The sequence below is a fragment of the Agelaius phoeniceus genome, chromosome 3, assembly GCF_051311805.1.
Source record: "Agelaius phoeniceus isolate bAgePho1 chromosome 3, bAgePho1.hap1, whole genome shotgun sequence".
NCBI lineage: Eukaryota > Metazoa > Chordata > Aves > Passeriformes > Icteridae > Agelaius > Agelaius phoeniceus.
Window position 1 is genome coordinate 93,868,202 of NC_135267.1, and position 15,768 is coordinate 93,883,969.

Here is a 15,768-nt window from a genome sequence, read left to right on the forward strand (position 1 = left end):
TCAGTGTTCCATAATTGTTTTTATTTTAAAAATTCAGGAATGTGATACACAATACAATTAGCTCCCCACCACTGCAGTGTTCACTTACATGAGATTCACTAGTTTCATGCTTTGTGGAAAAAAAATAAAGAGAGACTGTGCAGTGCTTTTGAATGCTCTCAGTATTCTTAAACTGTGATCTTCAGAACAAATCAAGTCTGTATAACCCCAGACAGATCAAGTTAAAAAAAAATCGAGCTATTTCACAAGCTAGTGGGCTACAGTCGGGTCTCCTACAGCCAGAAGGGAGAAATTGTGTTCCTGCTGCTGCACAGCCACCACGCTGACCTCACTCTATGCTTTCAGGGAGTTTATCATCAAGGGCTAAGGAGACTAAAGGGCCCTGGTAACACCAGCCGGTGCTGCACGTGCAACAGGGCATGTGACAGAGGCCATGCAACTCCCCCTCCTGCCCCCATCATCACCACCATCATCACTGTCACCTCTGCATCCTGTCCTGATACTCAAAGTAACGAGGGGGAGAGCTTTTTGTCTTTTTAGTTAGCCATTGCCTGCAATGGACACAGAAATAGAAAAATATGACTTCTGGCACCAAAAAAAAAAAAGATATTAAATAGTTTAAAATGGAATTAGTGACTACAACTCCCTCTATTCAGATGCATTTACTGAGACTATTAACCAATGCTGGTAACTGTTATGACTTACCAGTTGCCCTTTTTTAATAAGAGCAACAGGAAAGAAGTTAATCAGACTTCTCAGTGCTACCATGGTTAGATTTGTTGGTATTTTTTAAAATAAACTAAAGAACAGTAGTTCTATGGTGTGTTAGTGATATATGGCAGAACCTCAAGAATTCGTACTAATGATTGAGACAAATTTTAAGCTAGTGATGAAAATAATTAGTGAAAGTTTACCATAGAAAGCAAGGATACACATTTAAAAAAAATAGTACTTTGTTCATTTCAAAATTTACTAGGTTAATACTCTGTAGTATAGTAGCAGTGGTAGCATACTCAGCAAATGTAGTCTCATACAAGATCTCATTTAACAGTCAACTCTAGATCATATACAGGTAACAGAAAAAAGAGTTAAGATAATTCAGAAAAACCAAAAACATATATAAATACTATATTAACACATTTAAGTTAGTTTATGAGACTATACAACAAGCATAAACACAGAAGGTGAGCAATGCTGGTGGCTGCGAAGCACCAACATCCCAAGCCAGCACAAAGCCAAGCCTACCCATCCACAGCCCACAGCTTCCTGCAGATGCACCTGAGCAGCCAGGAGGCAGAAGCCCCGGTCAGTGCTGTGCTGCACCCCAGCAATGCAGCCTGTGATGGGGCTCCCTGGGAGCAGGGGCAGCACCTCCAGCTTTCCCGTGCTTTGGCACACGGGGCCGGTGCTGGCCCTGCTCACTGCACAGGTAATGCACAACACTGTAATCCACCCGTGGATAATCGAGAGTTGACTGCAATGCTCTGCTGAGAGCTTGGGTGAGACCACTGACTGACTTGGCCAGTCCAGGTCTGATGAGCAGCAGGACTATTCTTTGTACTATTTAGGAGCAATTATGATGCAAGACACAAATTAGAAATGCAAACTAGGGAGGTGTTCTGTATCTGGAGGCAAAGCTACATTCCCTTCACTAACAAAACATTCTTTTTAAAAAAATCTCTATTTAAATACTGTTAAAAACCTGAAAACCACAGCATCAAAGAATTTCGTAAGGCCAAAACTATCCTCAGTTCCCTCTGGTTGTGCCTAGGTATTGCAATGCATTTGCAGAAGTAGTAAATGCCAGGTAATCTAGTATCTTATCCTCTTTCCAGTGCCTTCCAGTAACAGATCTCAGAGCTCTTCACACAATAGTTAAGCCTCACAACACCCCTGTGAGGTAGGTATTATCCCCATTTGAAGACAGGGAAACTGAGGCAAAGTGTTTATCGTGTCCAGAGTCATAGAGCAAAGAATGGAAGATCTGAGTTGTTTTCCAGTTTTGCACACAGGAGCAATCTGTTAATCACAAGACATTAGTTCCCATACATGACATGAGAGTGGATCAAAAGGGCCAGGCTTTTAGATTAGATTTCTTGTATGTTTTATCTTTCAACTCTCACCTCATCTCTGCCAAATTCAGAGTCCACAGAGCAGTTTCTCCTTTCCTAAGGTGTAAGTTGGCAGCACACTGTAACAGCTTCTTTAGAGACAGTTGTCAATTAACCGAGTCAAGATTTTAAATCACAGATGCAGATACTGAGTAAGTGAAATGTGATCCATAAGCATCTTGAAGTGTGAAATACAGTGATCCCTGCACCACTTCCTCAAAAGTCAGTGGAGGGCTCCTGAGGACATGGTAGGGGACCAGGACTGAAGTCACTGCAAGTGTTTACAGACACACTGACCTAGAAGCAAAATGCACCATTATTTTTGGGGAGCTGCTGTCTGTGCTTGAAAGCAGGAGTTATACTGTCAGTGCTTGGCAGACCTTCCCCAACAGAGCACTTACTGACAGAACTAATTATTTTATCTTAGTAAACTCAGCATCAGCTAAGTATTTATTCTTAGCACTGTTAAGTCAAGGGTTCCTTAAACCTCAAAGACTTTCATGACCAGACACAACTTGAAAGTAAGAGAAAGCAGCAGAAAATCCATAAAACATAGAAGTCTGTGTTACTTTATCAACTAGTCTCATGTCTGGATCACAGAGCAGTATACAGTAGCTTGAACTGCCATTCTGACAGAAAAAAACCCTTTCACTTCTGTTGTTTTCAATTACCTAGCTACCTTACCAGAAGAAGAGGGGACAATTTCTGACAATCACATGATGTTGTCTTTAAAATATGCTGTGCGATAAATTCACTAGAAAAGCCTTCACAATTTTTATTATTATTACATAGCTTTAAGAAAAATATGTGAAACTGCAAAGTGGTTTCCAGTTTTTAGTAGTTATATCTTTAAAAATGTTCTATGAACTTTGGTTTTCTTAGGGCTTCTAAATAAACAATATATTAAGGTATCTACAAATCAAATATTAAAGGAAAAAGTAGGTCCAAGAAATCTGTAACACAAATTGAGTTCCTACATGCTTATCCCTCAAATACCTTTTCACTGGAAAAAAGTATCTTAATTTGAAGCACAGCAAAAAAGTGTCTCTGCTGAAATGTTGAAACTGGTTTTCTGAAGTGTTACAGCATGGATGCACTTTCTGTCTGTCCCAGTCAAACAAAGTCAACACAAACGCATTGTATCATGACAGTGACATTATATTCTTTAAAACAAGCATTCTATATTTAGCAATATGACAAGAACAAGGACTTCAGCAATTACACTATTTGGCAAAATTGCATCTCGAACGTCTGTCTCTTCCTCTTGCAACACAGCTGTTGACAAAGTCTCCACAGCTCAGGTAGCACCCTTCAGGGAGTTACAAAGATGACTCAAACTGCTCATTTTGATCGGTGTTCGCCTCCAGCTTCACTGAAGGGATGCTCTCCGACTTAGTCCTCCTCGTTTTCGGAAATTCAATGACAACTTCTGAACAAGAAATACTAAGTGATGACGATTTTTCTGTCTTCTTTGCAGTACTATCTTCTCCTGCTCCGCAACACTGCTTCAAAGCACACTGAGTCCTGCAAGGAAACTCGCATTTCCCTCTCCCTGACTCAGAGCCAACGCTGGCAAACTCGGGCTGAATGGTAGTTGCATGAATCCCTTCGTCGTGAAAGATCTCTTTGATGCGCTTGGCCACCATCATGTAGGTAGAAGGGTCAGGACACTTGATGTGAGCAGTGCCAATGATCCTGCTGCCTGCTAGCTGCCAAATGTGTAATTCATGGATTGCTTCGACTCCTTCGAGGGTGCGTAGCTTTGAGTTCAAAGAATGGACGTCTATTTGTTTGGGAACAGTCTGTAGAAGGATGAGGGCTGACTCCCTAAGCAACGGGTAAGTTGTGTAAAGGAGTATACAGACCATAATCAAACAGAGGACAGGATCTAAATATAGCAGCCAGCAAGGACCAGCCACCGTAATGCCATCTTGCTCTGACTTGTTAGTGCTGCCAAGTGCTCGGAATAAAGTAGTATTTTCCATGCAATGATCATTGACACATGGATTATAGCAAGGCCCATCTTCAGGGCATGGATTCCACAAGCCATAGAAGAGCAAGGCATTCACTACCACAATTACTGAACCTAAGGCATCTCCAAAAACATGCAGAAAAACTCCACGCATGTTAAGTTGTGCACTAGAGTCTTCTTCAACTTCCTCTTCATCCAGAGGATAATGGCCAGCATTCCCATTCACTTGTACGTCACTCAGGTCATCTTTCATATCACCTGACAAGAAAACAATAAAACAGTTAGTCACGAGCTATAATACAACATGGTACTGTAATTCCTTATAAAATCATATCCAGCAGTAAGCATGGCACACTGAGTATGAAACCGAAAAGCAGCTCAACCCACACACTTAGCAACATCTTCTCTGGCTGAGGAAAACTCAGTTTTCCCAATAAGTGATCTAAATAATCTAGAAGGCAACTGTTTCTACGTGGAGATTAAAGATGTAGAGTAGCACAGAATGAAGATGACCACATTTTAATTACTGTACTGAAAAACTACTTTCACCTTTCCAGCTGTATAACCATTTGCCTATTCACTGCTTGTTTCCTAAACAAAATGCAGAGTTACAGAGGGTATGTAAAAAAGCTGGTTTAAGTAGCTTAGTTAGATACATTTGTTCCTTCTTTTGAAACACCACTGATCACATTGCTAAAATCCATCTTTCACCATAGGACTGCATTGCTATTTCATATTAAAATCTGAAGCTAGAAGCTCAAAAGCTGTGTGATACAGCTGTGTAGTAGCTTCTTTTCAGGTTTACCAATGCCTTTTCAAGAGGCTTCTGAATTCAAGGAAAAGGAAGTTCTTCCAAGATGGTGCATGGAGTTAGCAGGACCATGAGATACAATCAGCTGAAATTTTAGGTCTAAAACACAGAATTTAGCAGCAGAATTGACTATAGGACAGTGTAGATTATCACTGAAACTCTGAGGATATGAATTACTGTTATTTATATTTCAGAATAAATAAATAAATAGTAAAATTATATTTTTTTATGCAAGTGACATATAGCTGTTGAGTGACATACAGCTTCTGATGTCCAAAGTAATATGTCATGGACTGTACATAAATTAACATTTTAGTGCCCTCCTTTGTCACAACTGCCTGCAATATTTATCACTCCAACACAGCTAACCAGCTACATGGGAATAAACATACACATCACTACAAAGAAGAATCCTTTCTGAAGGAAAACAATCTTCCAATGTTCAAATTGGAGAGAACTGTACATGATTAACCTCCTGCTTCTCTTCAGAAGTTCTTCTTTGGCTACTTCCAGTGGTAAAGAAAAGCAACAGGCACTGGTCCCTGGCCTGACAAACTGAAACAAGGAGCTCTTACTGCTTCTGAGGTTATTGAGTTCAGAGCTTTGTAAACATTAACAAGACATGCAGCTTCTGCTGTTCTGCCCTTGTGGCTGCCATTCTGCAATTGCAGAGTGCGCTCAAGTCCTCTCCTCTCTGAAGAGGGAGTGGGCTCCTACCAAGGCTCAGTTCCAAGCCCCAGCTCATTACCTCATCCAGTACACTTCTGCCCTGAAGCTCCAGCTACATTTTCCACACTACCCCTAGGAGTTATGGAACATGGGACGTGTAACTTTCCAGAGAAGTAAATACATTAGAGGGAAATATCTTAAGGAAATACAAACTTTTTTTACAGAGTTCAGACCTCAAGGTCCACGATGAGAGCAAGGAAAGAGGAACGCTCTACTTTGTACCAAGTACTTGGAATAATGGAGATCTGAAAAGTACAGCTATCTATATGAGTGGGTAACAGGACACATAGTTCCAGAAAGCTCTTGAACCAACTTGGAACGAACATTTTTTTTAAATGGCAAATGGTTAAAACACATTTTTTGAAATATGTTCATTGAAATGTAACAAAAAACTGATTATTTTGCATAAAGTGCATCCATAGAAATGCCTGTGCATGACTAGCCCCTAAGGCTATGCCTGCTTTTCACTTCCACCTTAGGAAATCAGGACTACCCCACGCTGTGATTTCCAGTGAAGGCACAGGACCACCTTTGTCAGAATCTCTACATCTTTTATCTTCTCCCAAGCCTCCAATCACCTCTACCTGCCACTTTTTCATAGGCAAACTATGAGTAAGCTCCATCCATTACATAATCATGACAGGGCAATGAAGGAAATACAAACTTATTTCAAAGTTTCACTGTGACCAAAATTATGTCCTATTACCACCTAAACACCCACAACAAATTATTTGTTTTTGCCAGAAGCACATCCATGAGACATTCCAGGCAAGTTAGCTCACAACAATATGCATTTTAATGCATGCTATAACTTTTTTTCTCTAACTAGTCCAAAACTTGGCTAAAAGCACAACTTTTCACCATTAAAGAATCATTCCCAAGCCAAGATATGTATGAGACTAAGGGTTAAGGGAATTTTACATTGTCTGAAACTAATTATTAGGATACCTTGCTAGAACTAAACCAATATTAAGAGCTTATTATGTGGTCAAGAAGATGGTGTAGTGTTTTCAGAGGAACTTTGCTATCCTCTTGAAAAACCTGTCTTTCCAAAGCCAACAGGGAGTCAGCGAAACAGAAACTAAGTTTCTCAAATGTGTATTGGAACCTCTGATCACAGAAAACCTGAAACTGTAGCAAAGTTCATTCCGATCAATTAAAGCTCCCTTTAAGCTAAAACAATGGTCTGCTGATGTCACCCTGAAGCTGGAGGAGAGAAATTGGTTCCAAAGCCTGAAGTCCATTCCTTCTGGTGACAAGGATGCCCTAGGAACAGAGAAGTGGCAATCACACACACCTTTCACTCCACTAGCACGCAATACTTGGCTTTGACCAAGCAGCTTCAATATCAGCTATCCAGGCTTGTGGATCCACTAAAAAATAACCCTAGAAATTCCTACCCATGAAACTGTTTAACCGCAATTGGGAAGGGAAGATTTTAAACGTATGCCTGCATGTAGGTCAGTGGGAAGGTGCATGCTTTAAAAAGCTAAACAAAAATTATTCCAAGACACCACACATGTGCCCTAACACCAGCATGCTCCACATTCTGGCTTCCAGAGTTCTGACTGGCAATCTCCAATACTTCTTCCTATTAACACCAATGCTATGAAGAAGCACAATGTTATTGCAGTGGAATACACGTTGGTATCTTTGGTTTAGATGGAGAGTAGCTTCCAGGTAGCTGATAACCGACCCAATGGAGCGATCCAGCTGCTGGGACCGAGGCACTGAGCCGCACTCCTTTTGATGTGTAGCCAGTTCGGAGGGCATTAGGAGAGCGTCTTGTGACAGCTCGTGTCGCTAGGCAAGGAACGCTTGTCATGTGCCTTCACTTGCAGAACCAACTTTTTTCCCAGGGCAAACTGCTTTATCCTAAGACTCTTTTACACTCTGACCTGTCTGCAAGACAAACATGCAGCTTAGGGCATCCGAAGGAAAGGCGCGAGGAAGAGGTGCGACAGCCATGTGCCCCAAGAGCTGCCGAGAAAGTTTCTCGCCTCTTTCCCAGGAGTGGGGACAGATGGTCCTCACAGGGTCCTGACAGAGCCCGCACCAGGTGGGACCAGGACGGCCACCGCCCTACTCGGGGAAAGGACCCCTCCCGCTTTTCTACGCGTAGATGAGGCAGCGGCGCTTCCCCGCGGGGCTTACCCAGCTTCTCCTGGCTGACTCCGTTGGAGCTGCTGGAGTTCTCCACCAAGGTGCTGGTCTCGTCGCGGTTCAGCGCAGCCTCGCCGTCCCCGGGCGGCTGCTCGGGCTTGGGGCCGCCGCGGGGGTGCTGCTGCCGGCCGCCGTGCGAGTGCCCGTGGCCGTGGGCGTGCCCGTGGCCCCCGACGCCGTGGTGGTTGAAGAGGCAGAGCCCCAGCAGGTTGATGATGAGCCCCGCCACCCCCACGGCGATGACCACCAGCGGCTGCTGGATCTCGTGGGGCTCCGTGAAGCGCTCGATGGCCTCCAGCAGGATGGTGAAGCAGAGGGCGGTGAGGAACACGGCGTTGACGAGGGCGCCCATCACCTCGGCCCGCACCCACCCGAACGTGTTCTTCTTGGTGGCGCGGGTGCGCTGGGCGAAGCGCACGGCCACCAGCGCTACGACCAAGGCCATCACGTCGGAGAGCATGTGGAAGGAGTCGGAGAGCATGGCCAGCGACGACGTGACGCGGCTCACCGCCACCTCCACCACGAAGAACAGGAAGGTGAGCGCCAGCATGCACAGCAGCCGCGCCCGCCGGTTCTGCCAGCACCGCGGCCCGCCCGGACCGTGTGCCGCCATCCCCCCGCACATCGCGGCTGCCCCGGCGGGGGCGCGAGGAGCGCGGCGGGCGGTCGGAGCCCCGAGCGCTCGGGCGGCCGCTCCGCTCCGCTCCCCCCGCGCCGCCGCCGCCGCCGCTCCCTCCGCAGGCGCCGGGCGAGCAAACTTTGCACCCGAGCCCCCTCACTCTTTTCACACGGAACCCGAGCGCCGCCTCGGCCACGCCCCCGCCCGCGCCCCATTGGCCGGCGCGCCCCGCCCGCCCGGCCGTGCCCTCCCGCCCCCGCGCCCGGCCCCGCTCGCCATTGGCCCGCGCGCCCTCGCGACAGCGGGGCCCCGCCCCCGCCCGGTAACGCCTAGCGAGCCGCGGCCTCCCCGTTCCGCCCGCCCGCGCCCGAAACGGGGAGTGGGCGGGGCCACACGTGACGCGTTGGGGAACTACGGATCCCCATTGGCTCACGCCGCCGGCTTTCCCCTCTCGCCCCGCCCCCGCAGGCCCCGCCCGCGGCGAGCGGGACTCGTGCAAAAGGTGCGCTTCACACGGCCCCTGCCCGGCGCGCGCCTGGGGGCGGGGCTTCCCCTGCGGGCTGCGGGGGCGGGGCCGGGGCCCGGCGTGAGGGGCGCTGTGACGTCACGCGTCCGGAGCCGGGATTTCGAGTGGGATTTGCGCTTTTCGGTGACTTTTTTGGGGGGGGATGGCTCTGTTTAATTCTTTTCCTGTTCGTGTCACTGAGGGCAGGAAGATAAGTGCGGACGCAACCACTAATAACTAATGGGCGGCTAAAAAAATTGTAAGAGAAGAAGTTTTGCTTGAAGTTTTGAAAGGCTGTATAAAATAATAATGTATTCATAAAATATATTAATAGTTGCTAAAATGTGAAATACTAATTATTAAATTTTATAATAATTGTTCTATAATAATATAGGGGAAAATAAGTAAATGCTAAAAGGTCAGTTCCTGAACACTGTTTGTTAGGCTTGTAGTTAGGAAAGGGAAAGCAAGTGTTTGGAGACATCCAGACAAACCACAGAAGCGTAACTACAAAATTCAAAAAAAATATAAAGCTCAAAGTTATGAAAAGGCAGAGCTGACCTCTTACTTTGCCCACTGTTTTAGAGAACCAAGAAACATGGTGGCAAGAGAAAGGGGTGAAAGAATATTCCATGAGCGGAATGTGAGAGGAGGCAGCAGCCCTGGCTCTGCAGCTGTGGGTGTAGCTGTGTGTGGGCCCAGAGAGGCAGGAGGAGAGCTGGTGCCCTGAGAAGGAAGAGCTAGCCAGAATGCAAAATGTCCTTCCTATACTTGGAGATTTCAAAGGGATTGTGATTCAGGCTCCGTGCAAAGGTTCCTGGCTTCGTTTGGGCAGTAAAATGACGGAAGGCGCTCACGTGTCCACAAGGAATGCGTTATCAACGAGAATTACTGAGAGCAGTGATTCAGGACAGGCTTCCCCTGTGCTCGGCAGCATCCCCATGAGCCCACACCTGGATACCACACTTATCCATGTGCCATTCCCTCACCTTTGCGTAACCTTCCTCACATGGCAGAGCTGGCTTGGGCACTGCTGTGCTGACCTGTGACCCTGAGCCCTGTTTTCTGCTTCTCGTGTCAGAATCTAGGTGTGCTCCGCGCTGGACGTAGCGGTAGCAGCGCACCCAGAACTCTTTAATGCCCATTGTAAAGAGAGTCAGCAATTAGATTGCTGTAACATTCTCCTTACCTGCCTGGCTTCCCGTATGCCCTGACGTCACTCGCTGAGGAGTAAATAACCGGGAAGCTGAACGGTGATTACATGGAAACGCAACATGCCCGTGTTGTGTCGTCCTCACTCCCACACAAGGCCATTAGTTAACAAGGAAGAATTGCCCAAATTTAGGATATATGGGTCAAAGAAACTGGTACAGCTCAAACCTCTTTTAATTCCTGCAGGTGAAGTGGGTCATCATTTTACAGGGATTGCTATTAATCCAATGGAATTTAGGTAGGAAGGAAGGGAGGACAGCAAGTTTGGTGTCTCACTGGCTCAGCTCCAGGAATTCATTAAACTGGGTTTTAGTTGGTTGCCACTGGGGTGTCATCATTTTCTTGATTAAAAGTACTCAGTCCCCTCCTGAGAGAAATAAACAGGATATCAATATTAGTAGAACCCTGATGAATAAAACTTCATTATATACTTGTCAAGAGCTTTGCCTGATTTAAGGAGGGAAGTTAGGGCTTTTTGGACTCCTTTCTTAGTATGCAGATGATGTCCAGATCCATTTGTGTTCCTTTTAAGGTCTCTCCACCATGAGACCTCCTGATCTGCTCCACACCACTGGTCAGTGTACTGCAGCCTTCCCCTTAGAGGATGGCATCCTTAGCCATGTCCAGGGATAGCTTTTTGTCCTGTTATACCATGCTGAATGCTTAATTCTACTTGGGGCCAAAAGCCACAAGACATGGACAATATACCCCAGGAGAATGGGAGGGCGTGGTTTCTTCTCAGGCAGGGAAGAAAAATGGTTCCTGAGGCCTTCCACTGCTCCCTGATGAATAGAACTGGGCATACAGTTTTGACCCAGCCACTGTTGTCTCTGTGGGCTTCAAACACAGGGACTTTGATGAATGATCCCCTGTGGCAGCCCAGTCCCCTTGCTGGACGTGCCAGGCATCACTGGCAGCTGGACCACACAGGAGTTCATACTGCTACCTCTTCCCCACACTCTTTTTGTAAACCAGTGGGCTGTATGCTGCTGTTTCCAGGCTTTTCTATTGTATTACCATGCACCAGCCAAGAGAAACAGGGATGGTTCCTAAACTTAGGGCTGTCCATCTGGCAGCATCATCAATTTTAAGGTTAATGGGAAAGTGACTGATACAGGTACCTAATGAAACCATAAATGGTGTTTCACAGGAGACACAATGTTCCTGCTTATGCTTTTAGGGAGAATACTTTGTCTTCAGTGTAGGGAGGACTCTGGATTTTTTGTTGTTTTGTTTTGGTTTTTTTTTTTTTAGGCTTCCAGGCATTGTTCATGACTCAAAGAATTCTTTCTCAGCTCAGTTTCCGGTCCACAGATGTGAAAGGACCCAGCTAAAATCTGTTTACTTACCATAAAAGCTCTGTGTTCCGAGGAGAGAAGTAGCTGTGGATGTTTGGCACACAGCTTCTCTCCCCCCAGAGCCAGGAGACAAGCCTGAACAGAGAGCTGCTGCTGCTTGTCACCTGTCCTGCAGCAAAACGTTTTGTACCGAGTCGTGCTGGGCTCTCCCGAGCCAGCCGAGCCCTGTGTGAAGAGCAGGACTTTGGCTGGCAGTTCTGCTGTTACTCAGCATGTTTGCTGAGCAAATAAAGCCACTGCTTTTTCCCTTTGAATTTCGGCGCAGGGTTGTAAGTGGAGAGATCTCCACCACGGAGGGCTCTGCATCACTCTGTGCCTTTCCACTTGGAAAAGGTGAAGCCCTGCCTAGAAACCACGGCTGCAGTCACATATTACAGAGCACACTGCCTCCTTTTAACACCTAACTCTTCCCCTTTCTGTGCAGTCATCAGACCTGTCGGCTTTTAATGAGGGCTTTGTGGGACTGTGGCAAACATGTCTCCATCTGTCTGTTCCACTTCAAGGCTGTCAGCTTTCATTTTAGGCTGTGTTTCTCACAGGCAGTGAGTCTCTCTCTCTCTCTGGTAGCTGTCCTTACAAGGTTTCCTCAAATTAGATGCAGTCGGCATCACCAAAGCCATCAGAAGCACTCGCTGTCCAGAGACCTGCATAAAAAAGGTTGTTCCTTGTAATGAAAAACAACACAAATGAAAAGTGAGTATTTCTGTTCATGAAGCTCTAGGTTGGATTCACTGTTATGCCTGATTCAGGAAAGTAGCTTTATCAAGTAAAGGACTTAGACATGTGTTTGCAGTTAATTAAAAGGCCTTCTTTGAACAGAGGCAAGTTAAGCTTGTGCTTACATGCTTTTGTTTGTGACCTGTGAAGAAAGACTATAGCAGTAATTGGCACTGAGATAGGAAATGAAGGACACCTTGCTCTACAAAGTGATTTCTTCTTCTTCTGCCTGATTACTGCGTCTGTGAAATCTGGGCTCTTTGGAAGTCGGTGCAGAACTCCAGGCAAGTTGAGGTGATCAGTATGTCATCCACTATAGTTCTTCTGATCCTTGCAAAGCAGATTAAAAACCCTTTTTTCCCCCTTCTGAAACATTTTCTTCCTAATGAAGAAACAGCTCATTTTAAAAATATGCCTCTCTTATGTCCAGTTTTGATCTTTCCTTTATTTGCATTTTTACTTTCAAGCTGCTCACTTGATTCAATGGCATTCAGTTTCCTGTAAATGCTCCAGAACTTTGGGCACAATTAACTGTATGGCCAATCTGTAATTATTTCTGATGAACAGGCATGCCCTTTTTGGTGGACTAAAGAGCATTTCCTGGCTGCTTTGATTACCAATTTGTCTGCTTATGATACAAATAGTATTTTCCTAAAATCCACAAGTAGGCAGGCAAAATAGTTGCTCAAATCAGCTGTGAAATTAATACCGATAAGGTATTAGTTAGAACTAATGCCTTATTCAGCTAGTGCCTGAGTGGATCCAAGTAGAAAAATCATCACCATATTAATCATTAAAGGAAAAAAGGCAGGAGAACTTGTGGTGTTACTCACTTTTGCACACAGTGTGGCTCTCTGGTGGAAAGAGTAACAATGACTCAAGAGGGATTGGAAAATTCTGTAAATATGGAATTCTGGAATGAAAATATGTCTTTGCATCTGATTGGTTCATAACATTTTTAATTATTACTGAAATAAATTACTATCCTTCTTATGGCATTTTAAATAAATCATACTGCTAAGCTCTGCCTTTTATTATCTTTAGGAAGAACATGAGAACAAGCCAATTCTGTTGGAGCCGTGATAATGAGTATCAAGGAATCAATGGGTAATTGCTAAGGACAGACACTGAGAGGGATGTGTGCTAATCACAGTGGTGCCTGCTACACCTATTTACAGTACCAGGTCCTCTCAGAGGGCTCACAGTACTTTCTGGTGCCTGAGCTGCTTAATTGGGGGCAGGAATTTCCTTTTTCACAGTAGGATGCTGGATTTCATTGGTGAAGGATCTCTGGATGGTCTCTTGTTGGAAGAAGATCACTCAGGTCCTTTGAGGTAAGTCCCTGCAGGAACAGTTAATACTGTAGGAACTCATAAACATGCATGTACTGGCATTGGAAAAGGCAGTTCAAAACTAGTTCAACAAGCGCAGCTCTGAGTTGTGGGAGGCTGCAGAGCACCTCCATGTAGTGCTGCAAAGAAGCAATGCCCTTTGGTGGCACATTTTGCCCTGAGGAATGGAGCTATGCTGGTTTATCTCCCTGTCTCCTGGGAGCTCAGTGACATCAAGGGCACACTGTGCAAAGACCTCAGTCCCAGCGACTGAGCTAGGCTGTGTAAGAGCATGGTTCCAGAAGAGGAAGATCCCCAGGCAGATTGGAAAGGAAGCCATCCCCCTGGCTGTGTGCATGCAGAGTTTACAGGCTGCTTCCTGGAACAGCCATGAGCACAGGATACAGCACATCCTCTCATTTGTGCTGTGCCTGCAGCGTGGCACAGAGCCTGGTGGCACAGGATGTGCAGGGCATGCTCAGGCTCGGGACCCTGGGCAGCACCCCTGGCAGGCTCCTGCTCTGACCTGGCGCCACCAGGTCTGACCTGGAGGGCAGCCCAGGTGCTGCTGGTGTTCCCAGCCAGCTCACCTAGCCACACTCTGCTCCTGCTGCCACAGCACACACCAGGCAGGAGCTGCAGCCCTCTGTCCTGCACAAAGGCTGTAAAGTCATTCAAGTGGCTGAACTATAGCATACTCATCATTTTACCATCCATGTATTAGATATTTACTGGGTCAGATTTAGGTGGATGAAATTTATTACACAATAAATAATGGTGCTTTGAACTGGAGTGTGCTGCTATCCCAACTCTGAGACATGCTGGACACTGCTGCTTTTCCCAGACACCACATGCCCTTCACATGAGGATGGAGACATGAAGGCCTCTTTTTAAGGATCAATTATATTTGATGTTTGTCAAATCATATCCCAAGGTAGTAAACATAGACATGTTAAGTTTATGTTCTATAACTGCATCTATTAATTTTCCAGACTGCCTTCTACAGAGGCCATTTTGTTCTCTACTTAGGCTGGTTTAACTAAAAGCTGATGCCAAAAGGGGCCACTGCAAGTCCCTTTCAGAAACTATTTTCCTGCTCCCAACCAGGCCTCAGGTCTAGCAGTTAGGGCATGTGATGCCATGAGGGGCATCAGCTTTGCCTGCCAGTGCAACCAAAAACTAAATTCCTTTTCATCTTCATTGCTTTTCAGCCAGTCCAGCAAGGTAATCCTATTTACCTAGGGCAGCAGGATTGCTAGAGCTAACACACAGGACCATGTGATTGGGGCAGGGAAAAGTGTGTGACCATGTACTGGCATCCACTGATGCCGGTCATGAAACCACAGCCTCAACTGGACAAGAAGGGAGGGATTCATGTTTGGGAATCAGTAGCTGATACACAAACATCTTGTGATCACAAGTCTCCCTTTAGAGTCAGCAGAGATCTAATCAGCTTTGTCAGTGGAGTCTGCAACATGGTTTATCTCCTCCTACAATGCTGTGTACTTGATCAGATGAATTCCATCCTTGGAGTGCGCATTTCTGCCCTGGGTTATAGAGAAAGCCTGGTGTGAATTGCCTGGAGATTAGGTCAAGGGTTAATGAAGTGACTCCTGCCCCCACCATTACTTTTGCCCACTATAAAACAAGGATTTTCCTTATTCTTACATTAAAGAGCATGCGTTGAGTTCTTTAATGACACAAACTGAGTAATGCCAGCAGGAAGAGTAGAATCCAATGGCCTGTCCTGCCAATACCAATGGCTGTACCGATATGCTAGAAATGTGATGTTCAAGGCTGGGTCTCCAAATTAAAATTCACAGGCACAGCAGAGGTGTTTTGATTTAATCAGTCCTGAGCAGCTGACAGTTTGCTCAGAAGCAAACATAAGGGGTGGAAGCTTTTGGAAAGCAGGTCATTTATGCAGGTGATTAAACATGGAGGAGCCTCACTTGGGGCATGAGTTTTGAAAACACCTTCATCCAGATCTTACAAGCTAATTCTATAGAGTTCACTATCAATGGCTATTTGCATAGCAAAATAGTGACTGTGAGCATTGCTTCTTGCAAGCTTTATTTGTGTTAACCTGCTTTATCCCTAGCCAGATGTTTCTGCCTCAGTGTTTGGGGAAATAAGGGTTCAGATTGGCATGGGTGGATTAAATGATGTTCTACAGTAGCTGCAGGGGCAATGGAGGGAACCCATTTCCATCACTGCTAAGATGAAAAAGCAGTTATTAA

At 45.7% G+C, this 15,768-nt stretch overlaps 1 protein-coding gene across 1 annotated transcript; it reads right to left on the reverse strand.

The window, feature by feature from the left end:
• SLC30A1 (solute carrier family 30 member 1) lies at positions 1 to 8,608 on the reverse strand. The gene is made up of 2 exons (XM_054629125.2): positions 7,778 to 8,608; positions 1 to 4,341 (listed from the first exon to the last, which is right to left on the reverse strand). The coding sequence occupies exons 1-2, from the start codon at positions 8,409 to 8,411 to the stop codon at positions 3,431 to 3,433; spliced, it is 1,545 nt and encodes a 514-aa protein (XP_054485100.1). The 5' UTR covers positions 8,412 to 8,608; the 3' UTR covers positions 1 to 3,430.
• Between the last annotated feature and the right edge of the window lie 7,160 nt (positions 8,609 to 15,768).